The sequence below is a fragment of the Schistocerca nitens genome, chromosome 3 (assembly GCF_023898315.1).
Source record: "Schistocerca nitens isolate TAMUIC-IGC-003100 chromosome 3, iqSchNite1.1, whole genome shotgun sequence".
NCBI lineage: Eukaryota > Metazoa > Arthropoda > Insecta > Orthoptera > Acrididae > Schistocerca > Schistocerca nitens.
In genome coordinates this window covers 544341205-544361535 of record NC_064616.1, presented here as the reverse complement: position 1 = coordinate 544361535, position 20331 = coordinate 544341205, and the positions used below count along the sequence as shown (strand labels likewise).

At 39.7% G+C, this 20331-nt stretch overlaps 1 protein-coding gene across 2 annotated transcripts; it reads right to left on the bottom strand.

The window, feature by feature from the left end:
* Positions 1-799: 799 nt before the first annotated feature.
* LOC126248454 (uncharacterized) lies at positions 800-19342 on the bottom strand. 2 transcript variants are annotated; one of them, XR_007545490.1, is made up of 3 exons: positions 19212-19342; positions 7297-7390; positions 800-1342 (listed from the first exon to the last, which is right to left on the bottom strand). XR_007545490.1 is itself a non-coding variant. In XM_049949447.1 (3 exons), the coding sequence occupies exons 1-3, from the start codon at positions 19252-19254 to the stop codon at positions 1191-1193; spliced, it is 366 nt and encodes a 121-aa protein (XP_049805404.1). In that variant the 5' UTR covers positions 19255-19342; the 3' UTR covers positions 800-1190. The 2 variants fall into 2 exon arrangements, 1 of the variants encoding a protein (XP_049805404.1); XM_049949447.1 differs by having other exon boundaries at positions 800-1419.
* Positions 19343-20331: the final 989 nt, after the last annotated feature.

Here is a 20331-nt window from a genome sequence, read left to right as displayed (position 1 = left end):
AACTGCTGATAAATAGTGGAGGTATATGATTGAACGGTTCACACTGATCGACAAAGGCTGAAATCCTACGTTTTCCTGCTAATTATTAAGGTTCGTATAAAAAAGAATATTTTCGTGGTGTTGTTTATTATCAATAATTATTTAACTAAAATTTCCATTTCATAATTTACTATTTAATTTATCATTATATTTTGTTAATGTTTGATATGTTCCTAAATATTTTACATTCATACATGTGTCCAGTGCAAAGAAAGTAAAATCATTTTCAGTGCGATAGGATCCGCAGTTGCAATGAAGTTTTTGAAAAATTTCTTGATGCCTTCAGTTGCCATTCTCTTTATTTCATGTACTATTACACAATTTCGGCCTGAGGCCATTGTCAGGTATTTTATAGCTGATTTTTTTAGTAGTAAATTAGGTCATGTATGTGGTTGCTCCTGTGGTTCCAGGAGCAACGACACCCATGACATAATTTATTACTAAAAATCATCCATAAAATAGTTTAAAATGGCTCAAGGCCTAAACTGTACAATCGTACACGATATAAACAGAATGGGAGCTGAAGGCATCAAGAAATCTTTCAACTGAATAAAATATGCAAAACGAAAACATGATTGATAAAGGGGATGTGTTATTATCAAGGAAAACACCGAGGGAGAAATGATACTTTTTGAGCAAACTGAGATTAATAAGGTACAAAGTAAAACACATTTTCTCTCTCTTTCACCATACAGTTTTTATTTAAAGTCATCAAATACGTACATTATGATTGTATTTGTGCTTATAAAAACAGAGCAAATGTGTGAAACCTAAGTAACAGTGGCTTGCTACAATTGTTATGAAGTTCTAGAGCCACCAAACTGACTGCAGAATCGTCAACTGGAATTAATCATCAGTATATTTAATGGATTAATATTTATTCGTGTCGATAACTGTCAATCTCATTTTCCCAACTGTGTACATTCTGTCCATAAATCCAAAGTAGAATGTGGTGTGTGTTTATACGTACTCAGTACGATATATTTCACGCAAATGTTGAGAGACTGCTGGGATTTATAGTTCATTATCAATATCTGCACCATAACACTTATCCTTTAAATAAAAATCAAGTACATTATTGATATGGCCGCAACATATACAAAAGCAGTTCCTAGGAAAAAGGAACCAATTAGTATGTATGTATGTACATGCTAATAAGTTGTACCATCAGTTTCAACAGACGGAGAGGTAATCTTCGATGGTTTCTGAGTAGTAATCTGGAGAAACTCAACCTCTTCAGATGTAGAACCAGTTGACTTGCATCCTGGTGGTGGCAGGGCACAGTCACTCTTCTGCAAAACATCTGAACCATCGACAGGTTCATTGTACTTCGCTTCCAGTGTTTTTCTTGCAGTGGTTTCATCTGATGTGATTACATTTCTGAATGATAAGCAGATAATTATATTAATATTTGCCATCAATGTGACAGTGAGTAGGCATCATATTTATAGTATACAGATGGATAGAGTTATGATTAAACTTCCACTTCTTGGGTCAGTGTGAACAGAAAACCATATACTGTGTGGATACCAAACTTTATAGGAATTATGTTCAGACTGTGCTCTGCAGCATTTGTGTTGTTAGTAGTGTTAGTGTCACGTGTTGCCCTCTGGCGTCTTTACCGATGCGGCAGTGTAAGTTTGAAACACAAGCATCAGTGTGTGTTACATTTGCAGACAGTGAACATGGGTGTGGACAAGCTGACCTGGGCTTTGCTTGTAAGGCTGTTTTATCAAAACAACAGTAACAGTGCTGCTGCTCTTCACAAGTGTCGAACTATTGAAGGAAAACCGGGGAGTCCGCTCTCCGCACCGGGGTTGAAGAACATGATTTAGAAGTGGGAACTATGTGGCCTTTTCAGAATTGTTCTTGGGAGAGGTCGATGGCCAATTGCGCAACAAACTGTCGAAGGCGTTCCTGTTGCCATGACTAAGAATGCAGTGCGCAATGTGCGATATACAAGCAGTGCACGAGCGTTGTTCTGAGAGTTTCACATCATATGTTCCACCGTTCGAAAAGTGCTGCGAAAAGTTATGAAATGGTATCTGTAGTGCTGTTCTGTGCTGTCGTGGATGCAGATTGTCATAACACTGAGAACCGTTTGCAACCTGAAACGTTTTCATGGTAAGCTATTTACAAATGTTATCACATAATGTGAAAATTAAAATGTGTTGTTCTCAATGGTTTATTCCTTATTTCTCTTCTGCGTGTCCTGACAAATGTTTCTCGAAGTTTCAATCTCCTACGATCTCTTGTTTGTCCCAGGGAACATCACAAGTAGTGAAAGCTTCGTTACAGCCACCCCGTACATCTAACTGCTTTCCAGTCATTGCAGTCACTACTTAGTGGAAAGTGGACGATGATCTACATTCCAGTTCTCACTTCCAGGTCTGAATACATCTACCTGACCGATATGTTACCAAAAGAAGGCCGCCAAAGCAGAGGCAATATTGAGCCCGTGAGTTCGTAGTGAATTCCACTGTCGTAAGTAATTAAATAAATAAGATATTAGGAACTAGTTTTAAGAGTTTGTTGTTGTTATAAATATTATATGAGTGTAATTACGTAAGTGTAAGTGTTATTGGCATTTCAAATAAGCTAAAACTGTGCGAAGAGTACATTTTGTTCTTGCGCCTACTTTCCTAATATTACGTCGGATTTTACACACAAGAAACTTATGAAAATAGTAATATAAATTCATATTTCATTACATTTGTTGCATCTCATCCAGGTAACAGAAAGCTTACACCATTGTGTAGGGATTTTTCCAAAGATTATCAAGTACCGATAGTTGGGAAACCTGGATATAACCTGGTTAAAAGCGGAAAATTCATAATAGAGGTGACCGAGACAAAATCGAAGCTGCTGCTGAGCACAGAAATACAGCTTTTGTGGAAGTTTTGTGGTTCACGGATCAGTCCCATATTATCTCTACTCTTACGTGAGGTAAACATGGTGCTGACGATGCTACTTTAGACGGATGTCGATTATCATATTAGTGCTGTTCCAGTAGTTGCTGTAGGAAGATGTGAGACACCAGGGTTAGGTCAACATCAGCGATGATACAGACAGTAACAATCTGAATTAAATCGATAGATACTGTTAGTTAATACTATAAAAATAGAGTGAAAGGTAAAATCAGTCTGCATCATCAGAATACAAGGGGATAAAAAAACAGAAAAAATGATTTGTTACGGTGTATGGATGGTCTTATTACTTGGAAAGAAACTGTTGTCATTCGTCTCAAAACTATATAATGACATGGACTGAAAATTTTTACGTAAGTAGTTATAAATTAGCTGTACACTTACGTAGATACACTATCGGTAGAGGAAGAGCTGTCACATTCATAAAACAGAAATATAAATAATAAATTTGGAAATAAATGAATTACGTAAAGGTCAGTGTACAGAAATATGTTCTTGTGAGTTAATGTTGGGAAATGATGTATTTGTGTTTGTCTGCGTAACTGCGAAAAATCGATAAAAGTTTTTGATGTCTCATTGTGATGTTTGTCACCCAGAATGACGGTATTATTGATTTGTTGTGACTTAAGAGTCGATTTCTCGAGGGAATCTGACACGGAAAGTGCTCTAGTGGTGCTTACAGCCACTTGCAAATTAGTCATAAATTTCCCAGGTCGACATGCTGAAGATAATAATACCCTTACAGATAATGTATTCATACAACACGTGGAATTTTAGTGGTAAGAGGATTACCAGATAACGATGTGCAGTGAATCTCATTACATAACATAGCTCCATATGCAATTGAGAAACGGGCTAATTTATTAGAAAACAAGTGAATATTTTAAAGAAAGTAAAAAATATTATCTGGAGAGATGTTCGCAATGAACCCAATGCTAGATTTAAATAGGAAATATTTCTTAATAGATCTGTATCCAATTCTGAGTGTAGTTTTCGTGGAAAGATAATTAAATGCAATATTGGAAAGTCATTATAGAAGCCTCAGAGTACTACAGGTATCATAGTATGTTGCAAATGAAAAAATAGGAAGAACTGATACTGTTTCTGAAAGAAATTATCTCTATAAACAGTTCTGTATTATTTTGAGAAATGTTTTATTATAATGCTCGAGCATGTGTCTGCTGTCTGATAGTGAATGACGAAACAATAAAATCAGATCTGTATGGAATATTGTTAAAAGATACAAGGAAGAAAACCATGGCACATGATATAATTTTTCTTGAAAGACAGTTCCTGTGTAGCAGAGATTTTTGATCATTACTTTTGAATAACTAGCGGAAACAGCTAAAAAGAGAAAGCAAATACAAATTAAGGGAACGATACAGAAGGTATTAAGTGAAATTACAAGTGCTGCTAATCTCTCCTCTGTAATATGGAATATTATTACGATCCTAAAAGAGTCAGGTCTCAAATTATAATTGTCATTTCGCATCAGTTGTAGAATATTTCAGAAGAAATGGAAATTGATGCCAGACTGGGACTACAACCCGTATTCCCCGCTTGTCACCAGCCTTAGCTACTTCGGCTAACACCTGCACGAGCGGCCGAAATCTCTGGTGTCTTAAATCCCTGCTCGAGGTCTGATCTGGCACAAATTTTTATTCCTTCTGAAATATTCTGCAGCTGATACAGAAACATAATCACAGTTTTCGATTTCATTATTAATGGAATTCAGCGGTTGTTCGTCAACGCAGTGTTTCAGACTGCGCTACAACATGTGTCTGAAAATTAAAGTTTCCTGTTGGGTAGTCAAGGTCACCTACAAAACAATAAGTGTTTGTGGGCACGTAATATGTACTATTTTCTATGGAATGCGTAATTAATTCAAGACTTTTCCAAGATGTGTTGAAATATGTCGCTGTTAGGCCTCTCTGTGCGAAAAGTGACTCCACAAATGTCAATAAACATCGAACGCGGACCCTCCTTATATCATACTCCAGAATTCTGTTGAAGGTAACATTCTCTTTTTGCTGGCATCCCTTTAAGCAGCTGCGAATATTACCCACAAGCTCATTCTACTTTCATTTACTTATGTAACTTATCAAGAGTCCTCATAAATCTGGGAGTTACAGAGACATTCATAACAACAACACTTGAAGAACAATACTGATCTGCCCAATTTGCACAGTCTATAACTTCGGCGCTGGTAGGGGTGAAATGTAGAGCTATGAAACTCCTTGTTGGTACACCAATGGAAATATGATGTTTCATAGACAGAAAATGTCAATAATTAGTAATTTATGCGTAAAATACCTGTAAACACAAGCATGTAATCAAATAAATTGTTTTCTACTTGCTCAGTTGACACGTTCCACATCATAAAGGTCATCGTGAATATGACTTAATGAGTCTATGCTAATGTATTCTAGACATCTGTGAAGAGCTCCTATTCGTTTCTATTCCGTTTAGAACTGCGGAAAACAATTCATAAAATTTCTAGAACCAACTTTAGGTAGTTAATTTAGAAACATATTACAGGTTCCTACGTATATCTCCAATATTCGTTGTAAAGACAAGAATAGACCAATTACCCAACGTAAAGAATCGTTTAAGTAATCATGATTCCCATACGTGAATAGAATGAGAGGAAGTCTTAATAACTGATACAGTGGGACGTACCATCTGCCACGCACTTCACAGTCGTTTGCAGAGTAATGATATCCAAGAAATATTGCGACAGACTTCGACGGGTAGCAGAGGCTGTTTTGAGGAACAAATCGACCTCAGGAACCCGTATCCGGGAACGTCGTCCAACGGCACTACAGGGCATCGAAGTTACATGCACCGGAACCCGCTACTAGGCCTCCCGTTCGGCAGCAGACGCCATGTACGCTGACGGACTGTAGGCGGAACATCTCGCAATGGTTTTTGACTGTCACGATGACCAGTGTACAAGGCATAGCTAGCTGCTGCGTAGAATGGCCTTATCTCCTACTGATGGAATGTTATGTTGTTCTGGTAGTTAACTGTACTGTCTGCATCGGGTTCCCCTAAATGGCAGGCAGCACCGCATAACAGCCACGCTATGAGGGAAACAAACCAACAGCCAAACTGGCGAAGACATCAGGTAAACACGCCGAAGATTCCAGTCGATTAATAGGAATCTTTCCTTGCAGAGGTCGCCGCGACATATCCGGCGACGGATTCCTACGGCGGGTTTCTATTGGCTCCAGCTCACTATATAGACCCGGCCGGTCGAAGGCAGACCAGTTTTCGTCCGCTGCTAATGGCAACCGCTGTAGCAGAGTCTCCAAGAAGATATCACCGAAGCAGCTGTACTGCATCTCCGATCGAAGTACGAGCCGACCGAGAAGACCCACATCTCCGGGTAGATCGACGGACTTCTACATCTATTGTACAGCCAGCTATTGTATTGTAGAAAACGTTACGTTCAATAAACTGTTGGAGAATACAACAATAACGGTTTTGGACACGGGTTTCCATCGGTAGTATATTTTTCTCCTAAAACCCTCTAAAGTCTCAAATGTTTTTCGGTATACTGTGCGGAAATAAAGTTCAGATGAATATCACTGTCCGAAACTGTCATCTACCAAGACAGAAGACAATCGCATTCACAGGAAATACGTCCTGTCTTCGCAGTAGCTAGCTCCATCTTCTCCACAGGTCATAGTGACAATGACCCGCGATAACTGAATGGCAAACAAAATTGCGAGACATTCCGACAATGCTCCGTCAGCGTACAAAGTCACGTTTGCTGGCGAAGGCAGGTCTAGTGGCAGGCGCCGGCACCTTTAACTTCGACGCTCTGTAGCGTCGTAGAATGACTTTCCTGACACAAGTGCCCATCATCAATTTGTTCCTCAAACCACTCTCTACAGCCATTCGAAATCTGTCGCAACGTTTTTAGGACACCATGTATATGTAGATCGACACTGCGATTTTTTGCGCAGAGCAAAATGTTGTGCGATACGATACCACACATGGGTACCTAATTCATTTTATAATTGCTGTACATGGTTGAGGAGTTATATGACATCGAATATTGTTCTTAATCGTTGGACAAACTCGTTTACTTCCTACTACTTGCACAGATTCTACCAAATCGCTGAAACAGATAAATGTGTTTTCGTTAACATGTGCTGTTGAAAGTGAATCATACCATCTAGGAACTCAAAAGAATATCCCAGTACCTCGCCTGTACCCATGGCTACATTCTCTCATAGAACATATGACGGCACTTTGAATGCAGGACTTGCTCGAACGTAATCAGAACTGCGCCAGCGATGAGTGTTACCATGAGGATACTCACAACGGAACTGCATCTGTGGACTCGCCACCTGGGAAGTCATCAAAATATGGAGCAGTATCGTCAACGATAGGGAGCTGTTCTGCACCTCGGAGTGCTGGAAACAAAACAAAAGAATGCTATTCAGCCATTTATAGCACTGCCATAATACCGCGATTTAATAGAACTACATTTGTAAAAAGTAATGTGGCTTTACCTGATATTTCTCCGATTTTATACTTACCTAGTGAAAATCAAACGTGTTAGTTAAGTGGAAAGTCACTTAATGCCAAAGAAATCACCTATAACTCTATGCAGGTAACAGGTGTAGGACTTTGTAATATATTTTGTCATTCACCATTACTGCTGAACGGGTCTAGTGGTCATTGTATTGTACGAACAAAGTAAAATCTGTAGTACTGTTTCTTCGGTACGTTTTTACATCTAGTTAGTAAAGCAAACATTTCTCGTCGTAATTTTATACCTATCACTCAAAAAGTTTCTACACGTATTTCTATCGTACTCCTACGGTGTCATGTTGGAAGTCATAAGACACGTAGGTCATGTAGTACCCACTGTGTAAAACAGTGACTTTATATGGCATCATATTTACAAATGAGAAGAAGGTCCTCGGAGAAATTTTAAATCTGCCATGAAGCGCTGAACTAAAAATTGTAACACTTATATCGATTAGAAGTATGTTTATATTATGTAACATTGTGTCTGTATTTATGATGTGTTTATTCTGTGTTAGTTAATGTCATTGATTCGTGACAGGACATTTAAAGTCTGTCAGGTACGTATGGAAAAAGCTAAATGATACTTAAAATAATTACATTTTATAATATTTGTATATTTAAAATAAAAACAATGTTATTGGAAAGTTGTTTACACTTAGGGCACCGTGAGTACAGTTAGAGGCCATGTCGTTTGACACTACTACTACGCCACAGCTCCACAAACTTCATACATAAAGGTATGTATCAGAGCATGGACCAGTTAATTTCTGTGAGTGATTTTAATAATAATCCCAGTGCTATAAGCCTGTGTTTACAACCATATCTTCCATTCTGATCATGAACCTATGCAGGGTCTTCTCCAAAGAGTTTATAAAACCGAGTATCATCTTTCAAATGAACTAGTGATTTAGTCAAGTTTGTCAAATGTGCAAGTATTAACAAAAGTAGAAGTTAGTTATAATTCTGCTAAAGAGCCCTCAATTTATTGCAACGTATTGTTTTGCAAAAATTCAGTGCCAGACTGTGTAAATGTTCTGTCTAAAATACCTACTTCACAGATAATGAAAACAGTACATAAGTTAAACTTATTTGAAATATAATTCGACTTGATTATCGTCATGAACGATGAAGTCAAAAAGTAAAAATATAAACTATTCAAAGTGAAGCTGAGAGTTAATTTTGTTGACATTATTCTTTGCTACTGGATTAGTCTTAGAGCTTGACTAGTCACACCGTACTAGTTCAGGGATCCCCATCATGTTCTTCACATATTCAAAAGATAAATGGACTATTATTACTACTAAGGATATCTGATATATTTCTGTAAATGGAAGTATAAACGGTGTGATCGTGTTATAATTTATTTTAATTGTGGTATTTATAGGTATGTTAAGTCAGAAGCCCCTCCTGGCCAATTTTAGTTCTGTACTTCTGGCACTAACATTTCAACCGAGCGAGGTGGCGCAGTGGTTAGCACACTGGACTCGCATTCGGAAGGACGACGGTTCAATCCCGCGTCCGGCCATCCTCATTTAGGTTTTCCGTGATTTCCCTAAATCGCTCCAGGCAAATGCCGGGATGGTTCCTTTGAAAGGGCACGGCCGACTTCCTTCCCCATCCTTCCCTAACCCTATGAGACCGATAACCTCGCTGTTTGGTCTCTTCCCCCAAACAACCAACCAACCAACTAACATTTCAGTACTGATCAGAGTAACAACAATAGAGTATAGCTGTTATTAGTGTGAGTTTGGTACGAGTTTGCTTTCTATTATTACTTGTATGTGCATTATTGGTAACTACTGCTACCCACAACTCAGAGTGCCCTGTGTCCGTTGTATCCTGTGTTCTATTCAAACGGAATATTAATGAAATTAACTTCAATAAACTTATATTTCCAAATTAATGAGCCTAATTAGGCTAATGATCATGCGTTTTTCATTCACATATGTATTTTACTACTTTCACTAACCCCAAATTTAGAGCTTGTTTCGTTTTTCTGTTAACTGCAATATATTTAAAATTACAGTCCGATACCTTTATCTGTTAGACACACATGCGGTCAAAATTTCAAAATCCTCTCAGTGGGTCACATTAGCTTGAGTAACGGCAGGCTAGTGTTATAACGTATCCATATGACTTTCGAGTATTTTAAGTGACCTCAGAGCAGTTAATGAAAAAATAGCTTTAATCTTAATTTCATTGAAATCTAAGGACTCTCATGATAATTAAGATATATAAGGTGCAGTAAAAGAAAAGGCACATAAGAAAACTGTGAACCCGGCTACGTGATGCCATGGCTGTTTCCTCCACACAGTCCCCATTTCCCCTCATGCAATTTTCATATTTTTGGTGCGTGAAAAATGACAGTCGTAGCCGTCGACATGCTTCGGACGAAGGAGTGCACGCATGGGTACAGTCATGCATGGGTAGGCCACCGAAAACATTTTTCCATGAAGGCATTGAATATTTTGTCTCACTTTGGAATTAATGTATTAACACTTTTGAAATAACAAAAATTTATATATATATATATATATATATATATATATATATATATATATATATATATATATATATATTAGAGTCAACGATTTACGTTTGTTTTTATCATCTTTGTCTTATACATTTACAGTTTGCCTTCTCACGAATTTCACTGACTGCTCTGGCAGGTAATATTTTGATAACTATCTGCTCTAGAAGGGTGTATATGGTTTTCCATGCTTTGTAGCGAAAGGCCTATTTGTTCTCCGATCTTGTTTCTGAGACTGCTGCGAAGTGTTTTGTAAATAACCATAATTTCCGTGGTTTTGGTACGCGTAACAAAGAGACATTTGGATTTACTTCCTGAAGAGTAATGAACCCGAAGAATTTTTTAACATGAGTGTATACAAAGGTAATAGATTTGTACAGCAAATATATTACTGATTTTAAAGACGTATGTTTGGGTACAACCCAAAAAAATGCGTGTTGTAATTACGAAAAATTCAGTACAGTAGGAATGACGTAACAACTGCAATGATTTGCACAATATGATGAGAGTAGTGTGGGCTATGGATTTTCACACAATTTCTACTGACGGTTACTAGGTCACTGCTTGTGTCCTCCTGTTGAGACGTGTTGCATATATATAAATGAGGATGCTAAAGGGAAACAGAAAGAGTTTAAGTATGAATGCATTGTCCCTCTAGCAGTAATGGAAACTGTAGACCCTTTACTTACGAAATCTGGTGCCTAGAGATCTTTTGGAAAGGTTTTTGGATGAAAAACGCAGTACCGGTATATCAAAGGAACAATCAATAATCTTCTCTGTAATTTTCCAACCAAGGTATGTGTTTCTTGGAATAAATATACTAATATATCTCAATGGGTAAATTAAATTTTATTTGGATGTTTCTTATAACTTTCAGTGGTCTGCCTTGACATTGGTACGTACTGCGAACAACACTGCTCTTATGAAAATGTTGTAACGTTTCCTGCGATTCGTTTGTGCTGACCTTCTTTAAGATTGGAAATTTGTTGTAAGATTGCTGTGAGTCAACATGCTTTCGTCATCTTGGTTGCTAAATAGTCTGACGATGTTGAAACGGAACTTGTTGTCCAGTTCCATATTTTTCTCAATAAATTCCGATACAGGAGAATTATAGCGAGAGTGTTTTTACTCTGCAGAAGTAAATCGGTGGGTAACAAGCAGTAGAGAATGGATCAAGCGGAGTTTATTTATTTATTCATTGATTTTTTATTTCGTGTGTGCCACGTTTCCTTGCATCCTTTCCCTTGTGCGACCTTGGACTGTATGAATGACATATTATGTGAAGTAGCAGAAAGCTGTGGTTCTGTGGTAGGCTAGTACCAACCCCCAAAACACGACCAAGTTTGACAAAGATAATGTGCACGTCAGGTCAGGCAGGTTGCATAAAGCACGAGTGTTGGCTTTGTTAGGTTGGCGAACCGTCCCCTCCACAACATTTTGAACGAACAACGGTTAGGCGAGGTGTCTGCAAGCCCACTCGGTCTTGGGTAGCGACGCTGGACAGACGTGGAGGTGCAGCTATCGATTTTCGTAATGTTAACAAAGGTATTAGAGTGTCTCAAACCTGCTTGTCAATATGGTCCAGATGTTGCAATTAGGTGTGATATTACCACGAAACCCCGATAAGGGACTTTATTTTCATAATTTAGTTAAATTTCACTAGAACCTTGCGTTGGTGCTGTGGTCAGGCCAATCACCATGGGCCTTAAGCTCACGGTCGTATTATTGCTCTGTGCTTAACAGGCGTTCTCTAATTTAATGTATTTTAATGTGGTTTTTCTCTTACAGTAATATTTTAGGGGATTTTTTTATTTATTTGTCATATGTTTTCTTTGTGTACTTGCTTTCCCGCCACGTGGTCAATTGGAGCAACCGCCACATTGGTAAACTGCAGTTTCGGTCTGAAAACGTGTAGTAGTCGAGTGAATAATCATATGGTAGTGGGTGAGTGTAAGACAGAGAAGGAATAATCTTGCGTGTCCGTATTTTTGGCATTTCCGTTGGCTTCCGCTACTTGGCCACATGTGTGGAATAGTATTGATGTGATATTTAATGTTTCTTGTGCCCCTCGTAACTATTTGATTCGCCTATAACGAAGTGCGTTAGGTAAAAAACACGGTTTAAACTCTTTTATCTAGGAAAGTTCAGATTTTAATGCCCATTGATGGAAAAAAGACTTGAAAACTTTTCCTGCCATATGATAGTAAATGTTCTTCCTACCAGCTCAGTAATGTGGTGTTGTTTCTGAAAGCAAGATTAAACCAAAATTGGCAGTCATAGTAAAGTGCTCCTCTTGCTACCCTTTCTTCAGCGTACGTTTTAAAGAATATTGAAATATTTAGGCGAATACTCGTCTGCCCTGACCGAGTTCGCTTGTGGTGTCTTTGCTGAGCTTTTTCTACGTGGCCTAAAGTAATTGATTGTAATAAGTATGGGTTTAGGTATAATTGTGTGCCTGCATACAATTACATTGAAGCCAGGTCCGTTGTCCCCTCGCCCTTTCAATATAACTTCGCGAAAGTGAATCATGTTAACTAGAAAGAGCAGTTGTTCAAATGGTTCAAATGGCTCTGAGCACTATGGGACTCAACTGCTGAGGTCATTAGTCCCCTAGAACTTAGAACTAGTTAAACCTAACTAACCTAAGGACATCACAAACAGCCATGCCCGAGGCAGGATTCGAACCTGCGATCGTAGCGGTCTTGCGGTTCCAGACTGCAGCGCCTTTAACCGCACGGCACGTCGGCCGGCTAAGAGCAGTTGTGACGATGTATATTCCTACAGACACTCGGCTAGTTATTGAAATGCCATCGGTATTGAATAAACATCAATTATTTCCTCCCTTCATCATACAGAATAGATCAAAGTCAGTACCACAGTTGAATGCTTGGTTATGAAAGGAAATAATGGCTCTATGCTCCCTATTAAGCCCTGCATAGGTGCCTTCTGCAGTTGTTCTAAAAAAATATTGTGTTATCCGTTGCGTTCAAATCTTTACCGGTTGTTTCAACCCTCCCGCTACAAATCATTAATACTCGGCAATAATTCGCAGGGGCCAGTAATTTCGCTGACCACACGAACTTGTTAAACAATTACTACAGAGGGTAGCTTGCAGGAGCTGTTGGACATGACAAGCGACGGTAATCTTCACACCAGGTCGAGTTATAAAATTAACTATACCATCACCAGTAGGAAAGTTACGTAGCAATGTAACACGGTGACAGTCAGAACGAGATTAGATTGCTACAATTTGATCACTGAAGATAGTTTCACCAACTGTATTTTCTAGGCAAGAGGAACAGTTACACTGACACACAACTCCTGATCATCATATTGCTCGTCAGTATTCTCAAAAAAATTTTTTTATACAAACCTTTAGTGACGTATGGGTTGAGGAAATCAGATATTTTTAGGATTGTTTGACGTTAAGTGCAGCTGCATCTTAGGTGCCTTGAGAAAGTAGTAAAGTATGTGCAAGCACAAGATCTTATCTTCTTCCTTCACTCCAATAGCATTCCATAACGTCACAAACACATCACTTAACTACACAAGACCAACACAGTCCAGCATATGGCAAACTTAGATATGTGACACATTATAAACAACTTGTAGGATAGGACTGAGCTACCTTCGCTAATGTTTTGCCCTCAGTGGGTACTTTAACATAACCCCACGTAGCTAACATGCTCAATTATTGGACTGGTTGAGTTCTAAGACATGTTAGAGATGTGACGCTACAGAGCTCAACTATATTATTCATTATCTTCTGTGTTGTAGTCGTGCACTATTACTGTGAAGAACACTAGCAGAATATTATAAAACTCTGGCTACAATTTAGAAAGAGCTTTTATTTTTTATGTAACGGGTTCGTTTATTTCTGTGTACAGTCTCCTCTGTAAACAAATGTTAGTGCTTATAAACCTGATGTTTCTAAGTGATGTGAATAGGGTTCTGTAGTTCAAAAATGTCACGAGAGCGTAAACCGAAGGTCGTGGCTACGGACGATGAGGAGAGAGAGGTATTAGACCCTTGTAAACAGTGAATGTAACGAGTACATTTTGGCTTGTGCAGGTAAATGGACAGATGGAGTAAAAGATACATAAGAAAATTTGGTTATTGCATAACGAACGTGTGGAGCCCGTAGGTCGCTTGTACTGAAACACTCAGCTAGTATCTCTGAAAAATGCTCAGAAGTATTTCGGCAGGACCCACAGGAAGCCCATATAATACAAGTTAGTAAACGTGTTTGCTAAAGGAAGTGACCTTTGGGTATGAACTTCTTGAGATAAGCAAGTGATTCAGAGAATTGCTAATGACTAATTGCCCAACAGCAGTACTTCCTTGGTTTCCTGTTAGTCATCTCGGAACCGTTTAGTAACGAGTCAACACAGGTGCACATTTTCATAGGCTGAGTATTTCGGAATTACATCAGTGTCACATCAAACCTGGACTCGGAACGAAATAACATTACAAAAAGCTAAGGAACAACCACCAAGTGTGTGTGGGGGATTGGCAGTCCATTCATTCTGAAGACACGAAACCAGAGAACACGGCTATACGGCACACTGGTCTCTGGAGCAAAGTCGACATTATAACTCATACCAAAAGTATTCCATTGGGTTCAGGATGTGTTTTTTAACAAGCCAGTCTATTTCAGGAACATCATTGTCCACAAACAATACCCCTACAGCTGCTGCTTTATGACAGCTTACAGTTTCATGCTGCTACAAACAGTTAATGTCCCAAATTGATCCCCTGCTTTATGTAATATATAACGTTGTAAGTGGTATTCAATTGCATCTGCATTCAGAATTTTCTGAAGTCCTAAAAGAGGACCACAACCTAATAGTATAAAAAAAAGCACTACACCACCACACCACCTCGTTTTTACCTCACTGTTGGCACTATTCATGATGGATGGCAACGTCCTCCGGACATTAGCCAAACCCAAACCCTTCAGTCGGACTGCCATAGAGTATATCGTCAGTTATTACTTCAGATAATTCGTTTCAGCAGTCCACTGTCCAGCGGTATCGCACATAACACCACTTCAAGCGTCGCTTAACTCTGACGACAGATATGTGTGAAATGATAATTAAATCGAGACAAAAAGCTGTCGACAGGCGTTGATGTACATCAACTGTGACAGTTGAAAATGTGTGCCTCGACTGGGACTCTAACCAGAGATATCCAGTTTACGTGGCAGACGCTCTATCTGTCTGAGAAATCGAGGGCACAGAGGACAGTGCGACAGCAGTGATTTATTCTTTGCATAATATACATCAACGGGAACAGTTGAAAATGTGTGCCTCGACCGGAACTAGAACCCGGGATCACCTGCTTACATGGCAGACGCTCTATCCATCTGAGCCACCGAAGGCACAGAGGATAGTGCGACTGCAGGAATTTATCCCTTGCACGCTCCCCGTGAGACCCACATTCCCAACTTAACGTCTAAACACTACATTCGCAGTGCCCCTGCCCATTACACTCATTACTCGAGGCAGACCATCTTACCGAGTCCCGTAAGAGTTCGGGCTAGGCGTGTGCATCCAGCACAGAAGAAGAAGGTTAATGGCCAGTTAGCCTTAACTATATAAAGATATGTTCTTTTGGGCATGTTCGAAAGAACATATACCATCTTCATAAATTAAGGCTAACCGGCCATTAACCTCCTTCTTCTGTGGTGGATGCACACGCCTTGACAGAACTCTTACGGGACTCGGTAAGATTGTCTGCCGCGAGTAATGAGGGTAATGGGAACGGTCACTACGAGTGTAGCGTATGGACATTAAGTTGAGAATGTCGGTCTCACGGGAAGCGTGCAAGGAATAAATCCCTGCAGTCGCACTATCATCTGTGCCTTCGGTGGCTCAGATGGATAGAGCGTCTGCCATGTATGCAGGAGATCTCGAGTTCTAGTTTAGGCACACATTTTTAAGTGTCCCCGTTGATGTATATCAACGCCTGTCGACAGCTTAGGGTTTCGTTTTTTTCATAATTTCATTCTAAGAGAGCTTCATGGTCACCGATCGTGTCTGTTCTTTCGGACATGTCCGAAAGAACAGGTATTCATACAGAAATTGATTTCTTGTGAGTGGCTCCTCGACCACTGTACACCATTCTTTTTAACTCTCTGCGCAAAATCATTGCGCTAAACCGACTGCTGACAGTACTTTCGAACTCACGAACTATTCGATCTGCTGATTTCATGCGAATCCTCATAACCAATATCCACAATTCTCGTCGGTAGCTATACATCGTCATACACGGTCTATCTCAGCTTGATTTAGCTGCGACTGTTTCTTCGTGTTTCCACCTCAGTCACAGCATCAGCAGTAGACTTGGGCAGCTTTAGGACTGTTGAAATGTGACTGATGGATTTGTTACTCAGATAATATCCAACGACTAGTCCATTTTCAAAGTCACTAAGCTACCCGGAACGACTTATTCTACTGTTACTGCTTCTGCACTGAAAACACATTACTCATGTGTCCTTTCGTACTGGCGGGTCAGCCTCTCGTGATAACTAGTGATCAGTTCCATATTACATCGGGTTGCCCGTATAGTTTTTATCAGAAAGTAAATGAATAGAGGATGAGTCGTCAGAGCAATTGTACGTAAGTTGGATTAGCATACTGCAAATCTGCGATAGTATACTCAATCTTCCCGTAGAAATAGTAGACGAGTGAGTAGAAAAAGAGGACCAGTTCTGACTGAAGTATAGTGACAGCCAACAGGATTACCGGCAATAGCGAATATTATCGTCAGATAAAGGAGTTCCCTTCTTATCGGGACTATTACTCGTAAGAATATCGTAATTTAGTCGAGATTTCACCATGTAAACATGTGCAGCACTTGTATAGGTAGGGTATACAAGGGCATTAACAGCCTCAGACGTTGAATGATCACTGTGAAGCACACGGAGGTGCCGCGTAGCCATTGATGCGGCATTATCAGCACATGACCGAGTTTAAAAGTAGTCACATCTTGAGCCCTCATTTGACCGACATGCCACATCCAGGTTCGTGGGGTTTTCGGATGTGGCAGTGGCTAAATGTTGGACTGCATGGTAACGGGATGGCACGCATACTTTTCATGTTTGTGGTTGACGACGTCTGACCAGTACAATGAAACAAGACCGCGCTGCACGTCAAGCACATCGAACACCTTCACATCTGTGCCTACCATCCGAGAGCAAGTAATGTACTCCCTGCATCATTCTGTTGCATACCGGACCATTACACGTAAACCAGCAGCAACTGGACAAGGGAGTTACTGTCTAATGCGTGAGCTGTTGTAAACACCACAACACATACAGCTGCTTTTCAAATGTTGCCTTAGCCAGGAAGCATGAAGAGCTGATGAATGTCATCTCGCTGTATTCAGCGACGAATCATGCTGTGCACTACCCCGGATGTCGATCTTGAATATGAAGGTGACCTAAATCTTTCAGTGTTTTTGAGAGGCACAGGGGTGTTATTCCTGGCGTCATCGTGTGGGGGAGCCATCAGGTACTGCTTTATGTAAAGGCTGTTAGAATTGTAGTGACTGGACGAACTCTGAAGGCGCAACGGTACGACACGTGCATCCTGCGTTCTAATGTGTTACCGCTCATGACACGGTATCGTGGTGCCTTTTTTCAACACTCGCCTACACTTGCCACCTATCTCTATGAGCAGTTTGCAAGATGTGGAGGTAGTCCAGCAGCCAATAAGATCCTTATGTCAATCTGCGATGGAACATTTGGGGACCCAGCTTATATGTCAACTCCGTCTCAGAGCCAAAATCCACGATATCAAGTACCAGTTACAACAGTTAAGGGCCATCTTGCCTCAGGAGATGATGGAACTCGTCTCAGCCGAATTAGTGTACGCATCCAGGCCAGGGACGGTGCAGCATCTTACCGATATGTGGCCTCATACTGCCAAGTTTTCTAAATTTGACCCAATTTTGACATCGCTGAAGTAAAATACCCTCTCAACTCATTAAGATTAATTACCTTTGCTCCTCCTCTTCTGTTTGATTAACATTTTTTTGTCAGGCTGTGTAATTCTATTTCCGTCTAGAGCAAGGCCTGACAGATTCGCATGCGTGTCCTGCAACTACCGTATCGTACATACAAGATAAATTCAAACAAGTGGCAGTGAAAACGTATTGAGGAGAAGTTGAAATCATATACCCGTCCGCTCATGCATTTTTCTGGTTCCCATGGTATTTGCAAAATGTTACAGACTACTACTAGGATAGTTTCTTTGAAAAGTCCTCACAATGTTCCTTTCCGCAGCCATGCCCAATCCGATTTGGTGCCCCATCTAATTTTTTCGTTGTAGATTAGGAAGTAAATTCTGAACTCAATTTCCGGAAATGATCGCATCGCAGAATGATAAAGTTATGTGTCTCATGAATATATCGAATGTATGACAACAGTGAAATGAAAACTGGACTATACTGAAACACCGTTACTGAATAGCTGTTGTCTCAAATTTAATATCAACAACTAAATATGATGGCCGGTACATTACCCCAATAGGGATGGAAAAAACGAAACATATAGTGGCACATAATGTAACCAGATTAAAAGGATACCTTGTAATGTATTTCATTTATGAAGCCAGAAAGACAAGTGTACAGAAAGAGACGGTTGGTACGTAAACAGTTGTTCTAGTTAAAGCACTCATGTACCTGGTTACAAGTTACTATCGTTTCTTACAGTATTAATCTAGTGAGAGACATGCTCCGGTGATTTGGTTGGCAATGAATTCAAATTCCTCATCATATCTGCAAGCTACGAATAAGTTACGCAATTTAACATACCATCGATGTCAAGGTTATCTGTGTTAGACTACTACTGTAGATATTAATGTGGAAGGAAATCTGTTCGAGCCTCGCTAAATGAAGAATCTCAGGTTTAGCCAATTGAGCGAGGACCAGTATCCGTATCAGAATTCAAACACTTTGTAACATACATCATCAAACGGGAATGTTCAAATGTGTGTGAAATCTTATAGGACTTAACTGCTAAGGTCATCAGTCCCTAATCTTAAATACTGTTATCCTAAGGACAACACACACACCCATGGCCGAGGGAGGACTCGAACATCCGCCGGGACCAGCCGCACACAAACCGGAATAAAAAGTTAAAGTTGTAATGTTGTAAAGAGACTTACTGTTGACAAGAAGAAAGGCGACGATCCAATTGAAGGCTTTCATTTTAGCTGAGAACTCCTTCGCTGCGATGACGTACGCACTGCAGGGCAACTGACAACCGAATAAGCTTTACTCTCAGCACTCACTGCTGAGTTGCCGGCAGCTGACTCACTGACGATGTGTCACAACTCTGTAATGGAGGGCAGTATTCCTCGTTCCAAAGTTTATCACGTACTTCCCCGCTACTGCGATCGTGACTCACGAAGTGAAGTCCAAAGAACTGTTAATCAAGTACATACGAACTCAGCTGAATTTATTTTAAGTTATAGTTATCATTGAGTATATTGAATCTAAAAAATTCAAAGTGTCTAGGTAAATTTTACATTTCGGTTGGTCCCATTTTTTCCCACATTCAGTCAATAAATATTTACTTTAACACATATCTACGTTTACACGTATTGCATTCATGACCATAGGTATAAATTCTCAACCCTTCGTAACGAGTCACTTCATTGTGATGCATACTGATTATAACACCTTTCGAATGGCTTAAGCAATGATCGATTGACAGTTTGGCCATATAGTTCAGCAACATTGCCTTCAGGAAACCAAAGACGTAATAAATACTAACAAAAGTAATCTAAACTCTGCCAGAACAGTTATGAAGGCCCAACGGTACTAACCGACCGCCGTGTCATCCTCATCAATAGGCGTCACTTGATGCGGGCATGGGGGGCATGTGGTCAGCAGACCGCTCTCCTGGTCGTATGTCAGTTTACGAAACGGAATAATCCTGAAATAAATAGTGAATATTATTTACCATTCGTCAGCAATATTACCATTTAGCAGTCTTAGGGAACAAAAGACACAAAGCTAACAACAAATCATGTGATGTAAAGCCACAGTAATTTGTAGCTCTAAGGTTAACGCTTTGCAGAGCTTTTAGACTGCTTTATCGGTGGATGCATTTCCACACTAAAATAGTATTGTAGAACAGTGAACCGTGCAAATGAATTGCAAGCAAGAAACTTTTCACAGAGTAACAATTTACTTCTATAGTAAGGCAGATCGAGGAAGGTGTTAAAACTGAAGGAGGAGATTTTCTAAACCAAACATACATCGTGTACCATATTACATCAT

What these genes read in the sequence shown, in the direction of transcription:
- LOC126248454 (XM_049949447.1), bottom strand. Translation starts at nt 19,254, where the DNA reads ATGAAAGCCTTCAATTGGATCGTCGCCTTTCTTCTTGTCAACA. An exon ending in CGCCTTTCTTCTTGTCAACA is followed by an intron (nt 7,391 to 19,211) that starts GTAAGTCTCTTT and finishes TTTTGTTTCCAG; the next exon opens with CACTCCGAGGTGCAGAACAG. An exon ending in TCCACAGATGCAGTTCCGTT is followed by an intron (nt 1,420 to 7,296) that starts GTGAGTATCCTC and finishes CTTATCATTCAG; the next exon opens with AAATGTAATCACATCAGATG.